The 21147-nt window shown below is 40.2% G+C and overlaps 2 protein-coding genes across 2 annotated transcripts in view; both read right to left on the reverse strand.

The window, feature by feature from the left end:
• LOC124134323 (4-aminobutyrate aminotransferase, mitochondrial-like) overlaps window positions 1-21147 on the reverse strand; it is a 59037-nt gene that overhangs the window by 32486 nt on the left and 5404 nt on the right. The window contains exon 2 of the mRNA XM_046499080.2: window positions 19914-20050. Within this exon, the coding sequence (XP_046355036.2) occupies window positions 19914-20050 (137 nt within the window). The remainder of the gene's footprint in view (window positions 1-19913; window positions 20051-21147) is intronic.
• LOC125377963 lies at window positions 5731-19881 on the reverse strand. Its single transcript, XM_048392132.1, has 2 exons — window positions 18437-19881; window positions 5731-14284 (listed from the first exon to the last, which is right to left on the reverse strand). The coding sequence occupies exon 2, from the start codon at window positions 13590-13592 to the stop codon at window positions 12279-12281; it is 1314 nt and encodes a 437-aa protein (XP_048248089.1). The 5' UTR covers window positions 13593-14284; window positions 18437-19881; the 3' UTR covers window positions 5731-12278.

The raw sequence follows: 21147 nt of genomic DNA on the forward strand, positions 1-21147 counted from the left end.
ATCAGTTTCAAAATGTCACCTAGTCCTACCTCACTGTTCCTTTTTTCCCTATGTTCTTGATCAGGTGAGCTTTGAACAACACTAACTTTCCCTTCTACAGGTTTTCTAGCCCTATTGCCTTCCATTGCTTCGTATTCTAGTGCGGAAGAAATGGCCTCATCCAGAGTGTGTGGATGGCTAAAGGTCACTTTCTTTTTCATTTCAAATGAGGTTAGCCCATTGACAAATTGGTCTATGATCTGCATCTCTAGAGCCATGTATGGCACTTCCGGGTAAGCCAAAAGGGCTAGCCTACGCAATTGATAACCATAATCAGTGACTGATTCATCTTTTTCTTGCCTCCTGTTTCGAAACTCACATCGATAGGCAACACTCCTTTCCCTGGGATTAAACCTTTGTTGAAGGACATTTCTGATGGCATTATAATCACCCAACTGCCCAAAGGTTAAACTGCTTAGCATCTTTTGAGCTGCCCCCCGTAAACTCATTGAGAGCTGTTGAGCCTTCTCCTGCTCATTCCAACCATTCCAGTTGGTGACCTGCTCAAAATGCACCATGTAATCCTGCCAGTCACTAGTTTTACCATCGAAAGTGTCAGGTTGTTTTTCCCTTCTAGTCATTTTAAAATTTCTGCTGGGTATTCTTTCATTGCCATCAGAAAGAAAACGTGAGGAGGTTCCTTCTCTGGGCCTACCATGTCTTCCTCTGAAATCAGAACAGAGTGTGCTATCCAACCTATCTACTTGTCGATTGCTCTGTGAAGAAGGATAAATGCTTCCTCCTACAATGGGGTTAACTCTATATGGTAACCTATCACCCTCACTAACATCTACTGGTATATCAAATCTAACAGACCTTCTGCTGTGGTCTACTGCTTGAGTACTCACATCCCTAGGTATAATCACATTCTGGTCCCAAAAAGAGGGATAACCTGAGTTTGATTGTGGGAACATGTTTGCACTGGATGCATTCATCCCTACATCTATCAATGTTTGCGACCCTGGTGTAAATCCACTCGGTCTAGGGGTAGAAGTAAATACTCCTGGTCTAGATGGAAGACCATGAAAACTATCTTCAGAGGGAGGTGACAAGAAACTGAAGTTAAACAAGTCAAAACCCTGTTCACTTGCATTCATTTTAACAAACTATCCTTTTTAAACTAATATCCCTAATTTAATTTCAATTAATTAATTTCAGTATAAATCACCAATACCACTACATCCTGGTCTCGGCACCAAAAATGTAACAGGACAGACTTTGGCCACTTTAAGACACCATGACTTTGCGTTGTGTTTCTTTTATTCTGAAGATATTAATGCCGAAAATACTAAAATAAAGTGTCTATGGTCCCTCTGTCTGTCCTTTATAACCTCAGTTCGTTGGATGTAGGGAGGTGATTCACAACAAAATATAATCAAGTTTCAAAGGTTTATTACAGAAAAATAAACAAAACGAAAAAAAACCAACTGTATCAAAATATAAATACGAACTCAACAACAATTACAAATCAATCAATCAATCAATCAATCCTAATCAAAAATCCTACTTATACCCTCAAAATAAAACTCAACAGCAGCCTAAAGCAAACCCCTCACTAACCCACTTTAATCCCTACAACATCCTTAACACAGTCTATGAAAACAAACCACCCTTTCAAACCTCCAAACACAATTGGTCTATGTAGCTACATCACATAGCTGACATTATTTCCTGCTTAAATCCACCCGTCCAACCCAGCTTTCTAACAATTTACCCAGTAATTCTAAAGTTGCCACAGAATTTAGATCTTTATTGCCTAAAATCACTAGGGATTGGGGAAATGTTCGACCTCCGAACACAGTAATTTGGTGTGATCTCCCTCATCTGTAATGATCTTCCCAATCATGCAATACAATGAGAGCATTCGTGCCTATCTCTTATATACTCGCAAGGACACGTAACCTCTGGGTCAACACGTCTAAACAGTGCAGCCACTGGCTAATCCAGTCTGTCACCAACCAATCGGAGCGCTCTTACCATACGACCCACGACTGTAAACACTAAATCGGCATGCAGCCGACAAACGCACGTGCCCGCACGTGGGGCAAGATCTGAAACGCGCTGTCCCAAGCGAACTACATATCGGTAAGGAGCTATTAACCACGTAAATGCTACCATCTATCCTACATAATCAGAGGAAATTTCAATATTTCTACACATGCATCAACCAAGTCAGCGAGTCTGACCACAATATCCCATTAATTGCCTCTTAAGACTAGTATAGCATAGTCGCTTTTTACAACAAGCAAGGGGCTGCTGAAGATCTATTTTACCCCGGATCTTCAGGTGACACTACATCCCAAAGCGTACACCTTAACATCTTCATGAGTGTCAACCTGTCAAGATCCGGGTTAGAATAGCCTTCAGCAACCCATGCTTGTCATAAGTGGCAAGTAATGGGATCGGGTGGGCAGAATATCCAAATTGAATACATCGATGCTCATGATGTCTGGTCCAGACTCAATTAATGACAGACTGCTGTCATATTGCTAGAATATTGCTGAGTGCAGCGTCAAAGAGCAAATAGAAAAATCATTGTGCCTTGAGACACACTAGAAACAAACAATATTTAGCTTCATGCTGCTGCTTTGTCATAGCACTTATCTCATATGATGTATGCTGTGTTTTGACAATCCCTATTGTTTAAGCAACAAGGTTTCAACAAGCTTGTTGCCATGGGCCATGTTCTGGGATATGATTAACCAATGCATCTGTTCATAGTGACATCCAACTCAAAGACACCAATTCTAAGGTAAGCTGTATTGATATGTATCATTTCACAAACACATTTCACATCTCAACTTTAGTTAGATATCAAACTATTATGGATCAACACTTTGTTGTCTTGTACATCACGCATAAAAATTGAATTTGAAAATAATTTGTATTTTTGTAGGGCTTGTGTCAAAATTGGAATCCATTCAAACGATTTTACTTTGAAGTGAATTTTGATAATTACATTTTGAACAAAGTGTTGTGATACATATATTTCATATCCAGAGCCTTGACTAGTTATTGTATAATGATAATACTGCCCTTTTCAGTCTATACAATACAATTCTCCCCTGTCAAACTATCAGGTCAAACTTTCAGGTCACCTGTATTGATTCCAGATCCCTTAGAAGCTCTTTGGATCTGGGACCCGGGATGGCCGTCTTCACCATCTGGTTCCAAGTTCACCCCTTTTCCACTAAAATTCAGTACCGATATCACCAAGTGCTCTCTGTCTGACCGAACCAAACTCCTTGCGACAAAAAGACCCTTATTCCGCCAGTACTTATTAGGTTCAATTACACCGGTATCAGCTTTACAAAATATCATTTTCTCGGAATGGGCTGGGATTTTGGTTCTTTCTGTCACTCTAACTCGCGAACAGTTGTAAGTCTTCAGTTTGTGCAGTTTAATCTTGCCTTTGCAGGTTTTCAATTCCTGCTTAACAATTTTGATTTCTCCCCTATATTTCTCCAAAAAGCCCATGCCCAGGATTCCAGATAACTTGTCAAGGTCAGCAACCACAAAACTCTGTTCAAAACTTGAACGTCCCGAGCTAAACTGAACCATAAACTGCCCCTTGACATCTATATCCTTTCCATTAGCAGTAGTGAGGTTGATGTTCGTTTGGACGAGCAACGAGTCCCCGAACCCCAACCTTCTAAAGTCAGCATGAGAAAGTAGAGAAATAGGTGAACCTGTATCAATCAAAGTACTACAATAGCCTTTGTTCAAAAGGATATCCATATACAGGCAATTAGGATCGCCCTGCACATTCCGAAGACTAATAGGTACTTTTTCCTGATCAACTGAAGAAACTTCTGTTGTAATACTAATATTTGGTAGGAGTGGAACTTGCTCCACTTGGCTCACAACCTCTAACTCAGCACATGGCCTCTTTATCGACTGACAAGTGGCTGAAGCAACGGCCTCTACTTCAGCCTCTATATGTTTTCCGATCTACCTTCGGTCTGCTCTGTTAGTGCTAAGTTCTTAGTTAATTTCGCCAGCAGTTTTGGACAATAGTCCCTAAAGTGGTCTTTCTCCTGACAATAGAAACAACCTTTTTGTCTGAGCCTAGACTGACCATTCGAACCCTCGAGAGTTTTAAACTTCTCTTCTATCAGTTTCAAAATGTCACCTAGTCCTACCTCACTGTTCCTTTTTTCCCTATGTTCTTGATCAGGTGAGCTTTGAACAACACTAACTTTCCCTTCTACAGGTTTTCTAGCCCTATTGCCTTCCATTGCTTCGTATTCTAGTGCGGAAGAAATGGCCTCATCCAGAGTGTGTGGATGGCTAAAGGTCACTTTCTTTTTCATTTCAAATGAGGTTAGCCCATTGACAAATTGGTCTATGATCTGCATCTCTAGAGCCATGTATGGCACTTCCGGGTAAGCCAAAAGGGCTAGCCTACGCAATTGATAACCATAATCAGTGACTGATTCATCTTTTTCTTGCCTCCTGTTTCGAAACTCACATCGATAGGCAACACTCCTTTCCCTGGGATTAAACCTTTGTTGAAGGACATTTCTGATGGCATTATAATCACCCAACTGCCCAAAGGTTAAACTGCTTAGCATCTTTTGAGCTGCCCCCCGTAAACTCATTGAGAGCTGTTGAGCCTTCTCCTGCTCATTCCAACCATTCCAGTTGGTGACCTGCTCAAAATGCACCATGTAATCCTGCCAGTCACTAGTTTTACCATCGAAAGTGTCAGGTTGTTTTTCCCTTCTAGTCATTTTAAAATTTCTGCTGGGTATTCTTTCATTGCCATCAGAAAGAAAACGTGAGGAGGTTCCTTCTCTGGGCCTACCATGTCTTCCTCTGAAATCAGAACAGAGTGTGCTATCCAACCTATCTACTTGTCGATTGCTCTGTGAAGAAGGATAAATGCTTCCTCCTACAATGGGGTTAACTCTATATGGTAACCTATCACCCTCACTAACATCTACTGGTATATCAAATCTAACAGACCTTCTGCTGTGGTCTACTGCTTGAGTACTCACATCCCTAGGTATAATCACATTCTGGTCCCAAAAAGAGGGATAACCTGAGTTTGATTGTGGGAACATGTTTGCACTGGATGCATTCATCCCTACATCTATCAATGTTTGCGACCCTGGTGTAAATCCACTCGGTCTAGGGGTAGAAGTAAATACTCCTGGTCTAGATGGAAGACCATGAAAACTATCTTCAGAGGGAGGTGACAAGAAACTGAAGTTAAACAAGTCAAAACCCTGTTCACTTGCATTCATTTTAACAAACTATCCTTTTTAAACTAATATCCCTAATTTAATTTCAATTAATTAATTTCAGTATAAATCACCAATACCACTACATCCTGGTCTCGGCACCAAAAATGTAACAGGACAGACTTTGGCCACTTTAAGACACCATGACTTTGCGTTGTGTTTCTTTTATTCTGAAGATATTAATGCCGAAAATACTAAAATAAAGTGTCTATGGTCCCTCTGTCTGTCCTTTATAACCTCAGTTCGTTGGATGTAGGGAGGTGATTCACAACAAAATATAATCAAGTTTCAAAGGTTTATTACAGAAAAATAAACAAAACGAAAAAAAACCAACTGTATCAAAATATAAATACGAACTCAACAACAATTACAAATCAATCAATCAATCAATCAATCCTAATCAAAAATCCTACTTATACCCTCAAAATAAAACTCAACAGCAGCCTAAAGCAAACCCCTCACTAACCCACTTTAATCCCTACAACATCCTTAACACAGTCTATGAAAACAAACCACCCTTTCAAACCTCCAAACACAATTGGTCTATGTAGCTACATCACATAGCTGACATTATTTCCTGCTTAAATCCACCCGTCCAACCCAGCTTTCTAACAATTTACCCAGTAATTCTAAAGTTGCCACAGAATTTAGATCTTTATTGCCTAAAATCACTAGGGATTGGGGAAATGTTCGACCTCCGAACACAGTAATTTGGTGTGATCTCCCTCATCTGTAATGATCTTCCCAATCATGCAATACAATGAGAGCATTCGTGCCTATCTCTTATATACTCGCAAGGACACGTAACCTCTGGGTCAACACGTCTAAACAGTGCAGCCACTGGCTAATCCAGTCTGTCACCAACCAATCGGAGCGCTCTTACCATACGACCCACGACTGTAAACACTAAATCGGCATGCAGCCGACAAACGCACGTGCCCGCACGTGGGGCAAGATCTGAAACGCGCTGTCCCAAGCGAACTACATATCGGTAAGGAGCTATTAACCACGTAAATGCTACCATCTATCCTACATAATCAGAGGAAATTTCAATATTTCTACACATGCATCAACCAAGTCAGCGAGTCTGACCACAATATCCCATTAATTGCCTCTTAAGACTAGTATAGCATAGTCGCTTTTTACAACAAGCAAGGGGCTGCTGAAGATCTATTTTACCCCGGATCTTCAGGTGACACTACATCCCAAAGCGTACACCTTAACATCTTCATGAGTGTCAACCTGTCAAGATCCGGGTTAGAATAGCCTTCAGCAACCCATGCTTGTCATAAGTGGCAAGTAATGGGATCGGGTGGGCAGAATATCCAAATTGAATACATCGATGCTCATGATGTCTGGTCCAGACTCAATTAATGACAGACTGCTGTCATATTGCTAGAATATTGCTGAGTGCAGCGTCAAAGAGCAAATAGAAAAATCATTGTGCCTTGAGACACACTAGAAACAAACAATATTTAGCTTCATGCTGCTGCTTTGTCATAGCACTTATCTCATATGATGTATGCTGTGTTTTGACAATCCCTATTGTTTAAGCAACAAGGTTTCAACAAGCTTGTTGCCATGGGCCATGTTCTGGGATATGATTAACCAATGCATCTGTTCATAGTGACATCCAACTCAAAGACACCAATTCTAAGGTAAGCTGTATTGATATGTATCATTTCACAAACACATTTCACATCTCAACTTTAGTTAGATATCAAACTATTATGGATCAACACTTTGTTGTCTTGTACATCACGCATAAAAATTGAATTTGAAAATAATTTGTATTTTTGTAGGGCTTGTGTCAAAATTGGAATCCATTCAAACGATTTTACTTTGAAGTGAATTTTGATAATTACATTTTGAACAAAGTGTTGTGATACATATATTTCATATCCAGAGCCTTGACTAGTTATTGTATAATGATAATACTGCCCTTTTCAGTCTATACAATACAATTCTCCCCTGTCAAACTATCAGGTCAAACTTTCAGGTCACCTGTATTGATTCCAGATCCCTTAGAAGCTCTTTGGATCTGGGACCCGGGATGGCCGTCTTCACCATCTGGTTCCAAGTTCACCCCTTTTCCACTAAAATTCAGTACCGATATCACCAAGTGCTCTCTGTCTGACCGAACCAAACTCCTTGCGACAAAAAGACCCTTATTCCGCCAGTACTTATTAGGTTCAATTACACCGGTATCAGCTTTACAAAATATCATTTTCTCGGAATGGGCTGGGATTTTGGTTCTTTCTGTCACTCTAACTCGCGAACAGTTGTAAGTCTTCAGTTTGTGCAGTTTAATCTTGCCTTTGCAGGTTTTCAATTCCTGCTTAACAATTTTGATTTCTCCCCTATATTTCTCCAAAAAGCCCATGCCCAGGATTCCAGATAACTTGTCAAGGTCAGCAACCACAAAACTCTGTTCAAAACTTGAACGTCCCGAGCTAAACTGAACCATAAACTGCCCCTTGACATCTATATCCTTTCCATTAGCAGTAGTGAGGTTGATGTTCGTTTGGACGAGCAACGAGTCCCCGAACCCCAACCTTCTAAAGTCAGCATGAGAAAGTAGAGAAATAGGTGAACCTGTATCAATCAAAGTACTACAATAGCCTTTGTTCAAAAGGATATCCATATACAGGCAATTAGGATCGCCCTGCACATTCCGAAGACTAATAGGTACTTTTTCCTGATCAACTGAAGAAACTTCTGTTGTAATACTAATATTTGGTAGGAGTGGAACTTGCTCCACTTGGCTCACAACCTCTAACTCAGCACATGGCCTCTTTATCGACTGACAAGTGGCTGAAGCAACGGCCTCTACTTCAGCCTCTATATGTTTTCCGATCTACCTTCGGTCTGCTCTGTTAGTGCTAAGTTCTTAGTTAATTTCGCCAGCAGTTTTGGACAATAGTCCCTAAAGTGGTCTTTCTCCTGACAATAGAAACAACCTTTTTGTCTGAGCCTAGACTGACCATTCGAACCCTCGAGAGTTTTAAACTTCTCTTCTATCAGTTTCAAAATGTCACCTAGTCCTACCTCACTGTTCCTTTTTTCCCTATGTTCTTGATCAGGTGAGCTTTGAACAACACTAACTTTCCCTTCTACAGGTTTTCTAGCCCTATTGCCTTCCATTGCTTCGTATTCTAGTGCGGAAGAAATGGCCTCATCCAGAGTGTGTGGATGGCTAAAGGTCACTTTCTTTTTCATTTCAAATGAGGTTAGCCCATTGACAAATTGGTCTATGATCTGCATCTCTAGAGCCATGTATGGCACTTCCGGGTAAGCCAAAAGGGCTAGCCTACGCAATTGATAACCATAATCAGTGACTGATTCATCTTTTTCTTGCCTCCTGTTTCGAAACTCACATCGATAGGCAACACTCCTTTCCCTGGGATTAAACCTTTGTTGAAGGACATTTCTGATGGCATTATAATCACCCAACTGCCCAAAGGTTAAACTGCTTAGCATCTTTTGAGCTGCCCCCCGTAAACTCATTGAGAGCTGTTGAGCCTTCTCCTGCTCATTCCAACCATTCCAGTTGGTGACCTGCTCAAAATGCACCATGTAATCCTGCCAGTCACTAGTTTTACCATCGAAAGTGTCAGGTTGTTTTTCCCTTCTAGTCATTTTAAAATTTCTGCTGGGTATTCTTTCATTGCCATCAGAAAGAAAACGTGAGGAGGTTCCTTCTCTGGGCCTACCATGTCTTCCTCTGAAATCAGAACAGAGTGTGCTATCCAACCTATCTACTTGTCGATTGCTCTGTGAAGAAGGATAAATGCTTCCTCCTACAATGGGGTTAACTCTATATGGTAACCTATCACCCTCACTAACATCTACTGGTATATCAAATCTAACAGACCTTCTGCTGTGGTCTACTGCTTGAGTACTCACATCCCTAGGTATAATCACATTCTGGTCCCAAAAAGAGGGATAACCTGAGTTTGATTGTGGGAACATGTTTGCACTGGATGCATTCATCCCTACATCTATCAATGTTTGCGACCCTGGTGTAAATCCACTCGGTCTAGGGGTAGAAGTAAATACTCCTGGTCTAGATGGAAGACCATGAAAACTATCTTCAGAGGGAGGTGACAAGAAACTGAAGTTAAACAAGTCAAAACCCTGTTCACTTGCATTCATTTTAACAAACTATCCTTTTTAAACTAATATCCCTAATTTAATTTCAATTAATTAATTTCAGTATAAATCACCAATACCACTACATCCTGGTCTCGGCACCAAAAATGTAACAGGACAGACTTTGGCCACTTTAAGACACCATGACTTTGCGTTGTGTTTCTTTTATTCTGAAGATATTAATGCCGAAAATACTAAAATAAAGTGTCTATGGTCCCTCTGTCTGTCCTTTATAACCTCAGTTCGTTGGATGTAGGGAGGTGATTCACAACAAAATATAATCAAGTTTCAAAGGTTTATTACAGAAAAATAAACAAAACGAAAAAAAACCAACTGTATCAAAATATAAATACGAACTCAACAACAATTACAAATCAATCAATCAATCAATCAATCCTAATCAAAAATCCTACTTATACCCTCAAAATAAAACTCAAAAGCAGCCTAAAGCAAACCCCTCACTAACCCACTTTAATCCCTACAACATCCTTAACACAGTCTATGAAAACAAACCACCCTTTCAAACCTCCAAACACAATTGGTCTATGTAGCTACATCACATAGCTGACATTATTTCCTGCTTAAATCCACCCGTCCAACCCAGCTTTCTAACAATTTACCCAGTAATTCTAAAGTTGCCACAGAATTTAGATCTTTATTGCCTAAAATCACTAGGGATTGGGGAAATGTTCGACCTCCGAACACAGTAATTTGGTGTGATCTCCCTCATCTGTAATGATCTTCCCAATCATGCAATACAATGAGAGCATTCGTGCCTATCTCTTATATACTCGCAAGGACACGTAACCTCTGGGTCAACACGTCTAAACAGTGCAGCCACTGGCTAATCCAGTCTGTCACCAACCAATCGGAGCGCTCTTACCATACGACCCACGACTGTAAACACTAAATCGGCATGCAGCCGACAAACGCACGTGCCCGCACGTGGGGCAAGATCTGAAACGCGCTGTCCCAAGCGAACTACATATCGGTAAGGAGCTATTAACCACGTAAATGCTACCATCTATCCTACATAATCAGAGGAAATTTCAATATTTCTACACATGCATCAACCAAGTCAGCGAGTCTGACCACAATATCCCATTAATTGCCTCTTAAGACTAGTATAGCATAGTCGCTTTTTACAACAAGCAAGGGGCTGCTGAAGATCTATTTTACCCCGGATCTTCAGGTGACACTACATCCCAAAGCGTACACCTTAACATCTTCATGAGTGTCAACCTGTCAAGATCCGGGTTAGAATAGCCTTCAGCAACCCATGCTTGTCATAAGTGGCAAGTAATGGGATCGGGTGGGCAGAATATCCAAATTGAATACATCGATGCTCATGATGTCTGGTCCAGACTCAATTAATGACAGACTGCTGTCATATTGCTAGAATATTGCTGAGTGCAGCGTCAAAGAGCAAATAGAAAAATCATTGTGCCTTGAGACACACTAGAAACAAACAATATTTAGCTTCATGCTGCTGCTTTGTCATAGCACTTATCTCATATGATGTATGCTGTGTTTTGACAATCCCTATTGTTTAAGCAACAAGGTTTCAACAAGCTTGTTGCCATGGGCCATGTTCTGGGATATGATTAACCAATGCATCTGTTCATAGTGACATCCAACTCAAAGACACCAATTCTAAGGTAAGCTGTATTGATATGTATCATTTCACAAACACATTTCACATCTCAACTTTAGTTAGATATCAAACTATTATGGATCAACACTTTGTTGTCTTGAACATCACGCATAAAAATTGAATTTGAAAATAATTTGTATTTTTGTAGGGCTTGTGTCAAAATTGGAATCCATTCAAACGATTTTACTTTGAAGTGAATTTTGATAATTACATTTTGAACAAAGTGTTGTGATACATATATTTCATATCCAGAGCCTTGACTAGTTATTGTATAATGATAATACTGCCCTTTTCAGTCTATACAATACAATTCTCCCCTGTCAAACTATCAGGTCAAACTTTCAGGTCACCTGTATTGATTCCAGATCCCTTAGAAGCTCTTTGGATCTGGGACCCGGGATGGCCGTCTTCACCATCTGGTTCCAAGTTCACCCCTTTTCCACTAAAATTCAGTACCGATATCACCAAGTGCTCTCTGTCTGACCGAACCAAACTCCTTGCGACAAAAAGACCCTTATTCCGCCAGTACTTATTAGGTTCAATTACACCGGTATCAGCTTTACAAAATATCATTTTCTCGGAATGGGCTGGGATTTTGGTTCTTTCTGTCACTCTAACTCGCGAACAGTTGTAAGTCTTCAGTTTGTGCAGTTTAATCTTGCCTTTGCAGGTTTTCAATTCCTGCTTAACAATTTTGATTTCTCCCCTATATTTCTCCAAAAAGCCCATGCCCAGGATTCCAGATAACTTGTCAAGGTCAGCAACCACAAAACTCTGTTCAAAACTTGAACGTCCCGAGCTAAACTGAACCATAAACTGCCCCTTGACATCTATATCCTTTCCATTAGCAGTAGTGAGGTTGATGTTCGTTTGGACGAGCAACGAGTCCCCGAACCCCAACCTTCTAAAGTCAGCATGAGAAAGTAGAGAAATAGGTGAACCTGTATCAATCAAAGTACTACAATAGCCTTTGTTCAAAAGGATATCCATATACAGGCAATTAGGATCGCCCTGCACATTCCGAAGACTAATAGGTACTTTTTCCTGATCAACTGAAGAAACTTCTGTTGTAATACTAATATTTGGTAGGAGTGGAACTTGCTCCACTTGGCTCACAACCTCTAACTCAGCACATGGCCTCTTTATCGACTGACAAGTGGCTGAAGCAACGGCCTCTACTTCAGCCTCTATATGTTTTCCGATCTACCTTCGGTCTGCTCTGTTAGTGCTAAGTTCTTAGTTAATTTCGCCAGCAGTTTTGGACAATAGTCCCTAAAGTGGTCTTTCTCCTGACAATAGAAACAACCTTTTTGTCTGAGCCTAGACTGACCATTCGAACCCTCGAGAGTTTTAAACTTCTCTTCTATCAGTTTCAAAATGTCACCTAGTCCTACCTCACTGTTCCTTTTTTCCCTATGTTCTTGATCAGGTGAGCTTTGAACAACACTAACTTTCCCTTCTACAGGTTTTCTAGCCCTATTGCCTTCCATTGCTTCGTATTCTAGTGCGGAAGAAATGGCCTCATCCAGAGTGTGTGGATGGCTAAAGGTCACTTTCTTTTTCATTTCAAATGAGGTTAGCCCATTGACAAATTGGTCTATGATCTGCATCTCTAGAGCCATGTATGGCACTTCCGGGTAAGCCAAAAGGGCTAGCCTACGCAATTGATAACCATAATCAGTGACTGATTCATCTTTTTCTTGCCTCCTGTTTCGAAACTCACATCGATAGGCAACACTCCTTTCCCTGGGATTAAACCTTTGTTGAAGGACATTTCTGATGGCATTATAATCACCCAACTGCCCAAAGGTTAAACTGCTTAGCATCTTTTGAGCTGCCCCCCGTAAACTCATTGAGAGCTGTTGAGCCTTCTCCTGCTCATTCCAACCATTCCAGTTGGTGACCTGCTCAAAATGCACCATGTAATCCTGCCAGTCACTAGTTTTACCATCGAAAGTGTCAGGTTGTTTTTCCCTTCTAGTCATTTTAAAATTTCTGCTGGGTATTCTTTCATTGCCATCAGAAAGAAAACGTGAGGAGGTTCCTTCTCTGGGCCTACCATGTCTTCCTCTGAAATCAGAACAGAGTGTGCTATCCAACCTATCTACTTGTCGATTGCTCTGTGAAGAAGGATAAATGCTTCCTCCTACAATGGGGTTAACTCTATATGGTAACCTATCACCCTCACTAACATCTACTGGTATATCAAATCTAACAGACCTTCTGCTGTGGTCTACTGCTTGAGTACTCACATCCCTAGGTATAATCACATTCTGGTCCCAAAAAGAGGGATAACCTGAGTTTGATTGTGGGAACATGTTTGCACTGGATGCATTCATCCCTACATCTATCAATGTTTGCGACCCTGGTGTAAATCCACTCGGTCTAGGGGTAGAAGTAAATACTCCTGGTCTAGATGGAAGACCATGAAAACTATCTTCAGAGGGAGGTGACAAGAAACTGAAGTTAAACAAGTCAAAACCCTGTTCACTTGCATTCATTTTAACAAACTATCCTTTTTAAACTAATATCCCTAATTTAATTTCAATTAATTAATTTCAGTATAAATCACCAATACCACTACATCCTGGTCTCGGCACCAAAAATGTAACAGGACAGACTTTGGCCACTTTAAGACACCATGACTTTGCGTTGTGTTTCTTTTATTCTGAAGATATTAATGCCGAAAATACTAAAATAAAGTGTCTATGGTCCCTCTGTCTGTCCTTTATAACCTCAGTTCGTTGGATGTAGGGAGGTGATTCACAACAAAATATAATCAAGTTTCAAAGGTTTATTACAGAAAAATAAACAAAACGAAAAAAAACCAACTGTATCAAAATATAAATACGAACTCAACAACAATTACAAATCAATCAATCAATCAATCAATCCTAATCAAAAATCCTACTTATACCCTCAAAATAAAACTCAAAAGCAGCCTAAAGCAAACCCCTCACTAACCCACTTTAATCCCTACAACATCCTTAACACAGTCTATGAAAACAAACCACCCTTTCAAACCTCCAAACACAATTGGTCTATGTAGCTACATCACATAGCTGACATTATTTCCTGCTTAAATCCACCCGTCCAACCCAGCTTTCTAACAATTTACCCAGTAATTCTAAAGTTGCCACAGAATTTAGATCTTTATTGCCTAAAATCACTAGGGATTGGGGAAATGTTCGACCTCCGAACACAGTAATTTGGTGTGATCTCCCTCATCTGTAATGATCTTCCCAATCATGCAATACAATGAGAGCATTCGTGCCTATCTCTTATATACTCGCAAGGACACGTAACCTCTGGGTCAACACGTCTAAACAGTGCAGCCACTGGCTAATCCAGTCTGTCACCAACCAATCGGAGCGCTCTTACCATACGACCCACGACTGTAAACACTAAATCGGCATGCAGCCGACAAACGCACGTGCCCGCACGTGGGGCAAGATCTGAAACGCGCTGTCCCAAGCGAACTACATATCGGTAAGGAGCTATTAACCACGTAAATGCTACCATCTATCCTACATAATCAGAGGAAATTTCAATATTTCTACACATGCATCAACCAAGTCAGCGAGTCTGACCACAATATCCCATTAATTGCCTCTTAAGACTAGTATAGCATAGTCGCTTTTTACAACAAGCAAGGGGCTGCTGAAGATCTATTTTACCCCGGATCTTCAGGTGACACTACATCCCAAAGCGTACACCTTAACATCTTCATGAGTGTCAACCTGTCAAGATCCGGGTTAGAATAGCCTTCAGCAACCCATGCTTGTCATAAGTGGCAAGTAATGGGATCGGGTGGGCAGAATATCCAAATTGAATACATCGATGCTCATGATGTCTGGTCCAGACTCAATTAATGACAGACTGCTGTCATATTGCTAGAATATTGCTGAGTGCAGCGTCAAAGAGCAAATAGAAAAATCATTGTGCCTTGAGACACACTAGAAACAAACAATATTTAGCTTCATGCTGCTGCTTTGTCATAGCACTTATCTCATATGATGTATGCTGTGTTTTGACAATCCCTATTGTTTAAGCAACAAGGTTTCAACAAGCTTGTTGCCATGGGCCATGTTCTGGGATATGATTAACCAATGCATCTGTTCATAGTGACATCCAACTCAAAGACACCAATTCTAAGGTAAGCTGTATTGATATGTATCATTTCACAAACACATTTCACATCTCAACTTTAGTTAGATATCAAACTATTATGGATCAACACTTTGTTGTCTTGAACATCACGCATAAAAATTGAATTTGAAAATAATTTGTATTTTTGTAGGGCTTGTGTCAAAATTGGAATCCATTCAAACGATTTTACTTTGAAGTGAATTTTGATAATTACATTTTGAACAAAGTGTTGTGATACATATATTTCATATCCAGAGCCTTGACTAGTTATTGTATAATGATAATACTGCCCTTTTCAGTCTATACAATACAATTCTCCCCTGTCAAACTATCAGGTCAAACTTTCAGGTCACCTGTATTGATTCCAGATCCCTTAGAAGCTCTTTGGATCTGGGACCCGGGATGGCCGTCTTCACCATCTGGTTCCAAGTTCACCCCTTTTCCACTAAAATTCAGTACCGATATCACCAAGTGCTCTCTGTCTGACCGAACCAAACTCCTTGCGACAAAAAGACCCTTATTCCGCCAGTACTTATTAGGTTCAATTACACCGGTATCAGCTTTACAAAATATCATTTTCTCGGAATGGGCTGGGATTTTGGTTCTTTCTGTCACTCTAACTCGCGAACAGTTGTAAGTCTTCAGTTTGTGCAGTTTAATCTTGCCTTTGCAGGTTTTCAATTCCTGCTTAACAATTTTGATTTCTCCCCTATATTTCTCCAAAAAGCCCATGCCCAGGATTCCAGATAACTTGTCAAGGTCAGCAACCACAAAACTCTGTTCAAAACTTGAACGTCCCGAGCTAAACTGAACCATAAACTGCCCCTTGACATCTATATCCTTTCCATTAGCAGTAGTGAGGTTGATGTTCGTTTGGACGAGCAACGAGTCCCCGAACCCCAACCTTCTAAAGTCAGCATGAGAAAGTAGAGAAATAGGTGAACCTGTATCAATCAAAGTACTACAATAGCCTTTGTTCAAAAGGATATCCATATACAGGCAATTAGGATCGCCCTGCACATTCCGAAGACTAATAGGTACTTTTTCCTGATCAACTGAAGAAACTTCTGTTGTAATACTAATATTTGGTAGGAGTGGAACTTGCTCCACTTGGCTCACAACCTCTAACTCAGCACATGGCCTCTTTATCGACTGACAAGTGGCTGAAGCAACGGCCTCTACTTCAGCCTCTATATGTTTTCCGATCTACCTTCGGTCTGCTCTGTTAGTGCTAAGTTCTTAGTTAATTTCGCCAGCAGTTTTGGACAATAGTCCCTAAAGTGGTCTTTCTCCTGACAATAGAAACAACCTTTTTGTCTGAGCCTAGACTGACCATTCGAACCCTCGAGAGTTTTAAACTTCTCTTCTATCAGTTTCAAAATGTCACCTAGTCCTACCTCACTGTTCCTTTTTTCCCTATGTTCTTGATCAGGTGAGCTTTGAACAACACTAACTTTCCCTTCTACAGGTTTTCTAGCCCTATTGCCTTCCATTGCTTCGTATTCTAGTGCGGAAGAAATGGCCTCATCCAGAGTGTGTGGATGGCTAAAGGTCACTTTCTTTTTCATTTCAAATGAGGTTAGCCCATTGACAAATTGGTCTATGATCTGCATCTCTAGAGCCATGTATGGCACTTCCGGGTAAGCCAAAAGGGCTAGCCTACGCAATTGATAACCATAATCAGTGACTGATTCATCTTTTTCTTGCCTCCTGTTTCGAAACTCACATCGATAGGCAACACTCCTTTCCCTGGGATTAAACCTTTGTTGAAGGACATTTCTGATGGCATTATAATCACCCAACTGCCCAAAGGTTAAACTGCTTAGCATCTTTTGAGCTGCCCCCCGTAAACTCATTGAGAGCTGTTGAGCCTTCTCCTGCTCATTCCAACCATTCCAGTTGGTGACCTGCTCAAAATGCACCATGTAATCCTGCCAGTCACTAGTTTTACCATCGAAAGTGTCAGGTTGTTTTTCCCTTCTAGTCATTTTAAAATTTCTGCTGGGTATTCTTTCATTGCCATCAGAAAGAAAACGTGAGGAGGTTCCTTCTCTGGGCCTACCATGTCTTCCTCTGAAATCAGAACAGAGTGTGCTATCCAACCTATCTACTTGTCGATTGCTCTGTGAAGAAGGATAAATGCTTCCTCCTACAATGGGGTTAACTCTATATGGTAACCTATCACCCTCACTAACATCTACTGGTATATCAAATCTAACAGACCTTCTGCTGTGGTCTACTGCTTGAGTACTCACATCCCTAGGTATAATCACATTCTGGTCCCAAAAAGAGGGATAACCTGAGTTTGATTGTGGGAACATGTTTGCACTGGATGCATTCATCCCTACATCTATCAATGTTTGCGACCCTGGTGTAAATCCACTCGGTCTAGGGGTAGAAGTAAATACTCCTGGTCTAGATGGAAGACCATGAAAACTATCTTCAGAGGGAGGTGACAAGAAACTGAAGTTAAACAAGTCAAAACCCTGTTCACTTGCATTCATTTTAACAAACTATCCTTTTTAAACTAATATCCCTAATTTAATTTCAATTAATTAATTTCAGTATAAATCACCAATACCACTACATCCTGGTCTCGGCACCAAAAATGTAACAGGACAGACTTTGGCCACTTTAAGACACCATGACTTTGCGTTGTGTTTCTTTTATTCTGAAGATATTAATGCCGAAAATACTAAAATAAAGTGTCTATGGTCCCTCTGTCTGTCCTTTATAACCTCAGTTCGTTGGATGTAGGGAGGTGATTCACAACAAAATATAATCAAGTTTCAAAGGTTTATTACAGAAAAATAAACAAAACGAAAAAAAACCAACTGTATCAAAATATAAATACGAACTCAACAACAATTACAAATCAATCAATCAATCAATCAATCCTAATCAAAAATCCTACTTATACCCTCAAAATAAAACTCAAAAGCAGCCTAAAGCAAACCCCTCACTAACCCACTTTAATCCCTACAACATCCTTAACACAGTCTATGAAAACAAACCACCCTTTCAAACCTCCAAACACAATTGGTCTATGTAGCTACATCACATAGCTGACATTATTTCCTGCTTAAATCCACCCGTCCAACCCAGCTTTCTAACAATTTACCCAGTAATTCTAAAGTTGCCACAGAATTTAGATCTTTATTGCCTAAAATCACTAGGGATTGGGGAAATGTTCGACCTCCGAACACGATCGGTCAATGTAGCTACATCACATAGCTGACATTATTTCCTGCTTAAATCCACCCGTCCAACCCAGCTTTCTAACAATTTACCCAATAATTCTAAAGTTGCCACAGAATTTAGATCTTTATTGCCTAAAATCACTAGGGATTGGGGAATTGTTCGTCCTCCGAACACGGTAATTTGGTGTGGTCTCCCTCATCTGTAATGATCTTCCCAATCATGCAAGACAATGAGAGCATTCGCGCCTATCTCTTATATACTCGCAAGGACACGTAACCTCTGGGTCAACACGTCTAAACAGTGCAGCCACTGGCTAATCCAGTCTGTCACCAACCAATCGGAGCGCTCTTACCATACGACCCACGACTGTAAACACTAAATCGGCATGCAGCCGACAAACGCACGTGCCCGCACGTGGGGCAAGATCTGAAACGCGCTGTCCCAAGCGAACTACATATCGGTAAGGAGCTATTAACCACGTAAATGCTACCATCTATCCTACATAATCAGAGGAAATTTCAATATTTCTACACATGCATCAACCAAGTCAGCGAGTCTGACCACAATATCCCATTAGTTGCCTCTTAAGACTAGTATAGCATAGTTGCTTTTTACAACAAGCATGGGCTGCTGAAGATCTATTTTACCCCGGATCTTCAGGTGACACTACATCCCAAAGCGTACACCTTAACATCTTCATGAGTGTCAACCTGTCAAGATCCGGGTTAGAATAGCCTTCAGCAACCCATGCTTGTCATAAGTGGCAAGTAATGGGATCGGGTGGGCAGAATATCCAAATTGAATACATCGATGCTCATGATGTCTGGTCCAGACTCAATTAATGACAGACTGCTGTCATATTGCTAGAATATTGCTGAGTGCAGCGTCAAAGAGCAAATAGAAAAATCATTGTGCCTTGAGACACACTAGAAACAAACAATATTTAGCTTCATGCTGCTGCTTTGTCATAGCACTTATCTCATATGATGTATGCTGTGTTTTGACAATCCCTATTGTTTAAGCAACAAGGTTTCAACAAGCTTGTTGCCATGGGCCATGTTCTGGGATATGATTAACCAATGCATCTGTTCATAGTGACATCCAACTCAAAGACACCAATTCTAAGGTAAGCTGTATTGATATGTATCATTTCACAAACACATTTCACATCTCAACTTTAGTTAGATATCAAACTATTATGGATCAACACTTTGTTGTCTTGTACATCACGCATAAAAATTGAATTTGAAAATAATTTGTATTTTTGTAGGGCTTGTGTCAAAATTGGAATCCATTCAAACGATTTTACTTTGAAGTGAATTTTGATAATTACATTTTGAACAAAGTGTTGTGATACATATATTTCATATCCAGAGCCTTGACTAGTTATTGTATAATGATAATACTGCCCTTTTCAGTCTATACAATACAATTCTCCCCTGTCAAACTATCAGGTCAAACTTTCAGGTCACCTGTATTGATTCCAGATCCCTTAGAAGCTCTTTGGATCTGGGACCCGGGATGGCCGTCTTCACCATCGGCGCCGAAGGCTCATCATCGACTGGCCGAACATTCACAGCAGGTGCAGCAGCCCGACATCGAACTGACTCTGATGAAAGTGAATGATAAATACACAATAAAACCTGTTTATACTGTCAGGAGTTAATGATCAAATATTGCTTAACAGATAATTGTCTGGTTCCAAATAATATTTTTAATAGGACTGCAATGTCTGCTTAGCTCCAGTCAGATAAAGTCAGATTACCAGAGGAATATTCTTGGAAACTATACCTGGAATCACACACACAAAATTTAAGCCGAGCTATGATCTGAATCATGGTGGTAAAGAAATTTACATGGATCATTTCAGAAAGCTGACATCTGATTGGCTCGGGAACCCACACATACTTCATTAAGATTTGGGTGGTCAAATTTTGCTCAGGGTTCGAGTAAAGCAATGTCCTCAGAGGGGTATGGGTTGCTGAAGATCTATTCTACCATGGATCTTCACGGGTCTGTATCATATGAGAGTAAATGATCTGATTTTAAAAAGACTTATCTAGTACGGTGAATACAAATGGGAAGTTATATGAGTCAAATGTTGTTTATTTATTTCATAACTCGCAACCTTGTCCTTCATAGGCAATCAGTCCCATGCCAGACACATCACCTTACATTCAGAGTGGCTGTTTCAAGTATGAAACTCATTACAATTCTGTGAGCAAGTAAACAAAATTGAGTTCTCTTCAGATTTCACACACCTAGATATTAGACAACTGACATATCAACCATTTTTAATTCTTCAATGTTAAAAAAAAAAGAAGTAACCTGCTCATGAAAATGCTGCAAAAAGTTATTTAGTGTGCTAATTGATAATTTCAACAACGTAAAAAGTGAGCAGGGCTCACTACTACCCCCGACTTCGACTTCAACACATTTCTCAGTTCAAAATATGAAAATGCATTATTTTCTCAGAAAATCCACTTTGTCAAAATCAAACTTTCCATGCAGAAGTTTTCAAGTAATAGGTCACACAAATGTTTAAGTAAAACATTTGTAAGTCCCAAAAACGAAAAACAGTTTTTCAGAAAATCCAAACATTAAAATCAAACTACACACTGCACCCCTCCTATTGGTATAGAGAGTGTTCACTAAGTTTGAAAAGAACCCATGAAGGAGTTTTCAAGTTATAGGTTGCACACAAAA

This window comes from Haliotis rufescens, unplaced genomic scaffold (genome assembly GCF_023055435.1).
Source record: "Haliotis rufescens isolate VD_foot unplaced genomic scaffold, xgHalRufe1.0.p SCAF_11, whole genome shotgun sequence".
Classification (NCBI taxonomy): Eukaryota; Metazoa; Mollusca; class Gastropoda; order Lepetellida; family Haliotidae; genus Haliotis; species Haliotis rufescens.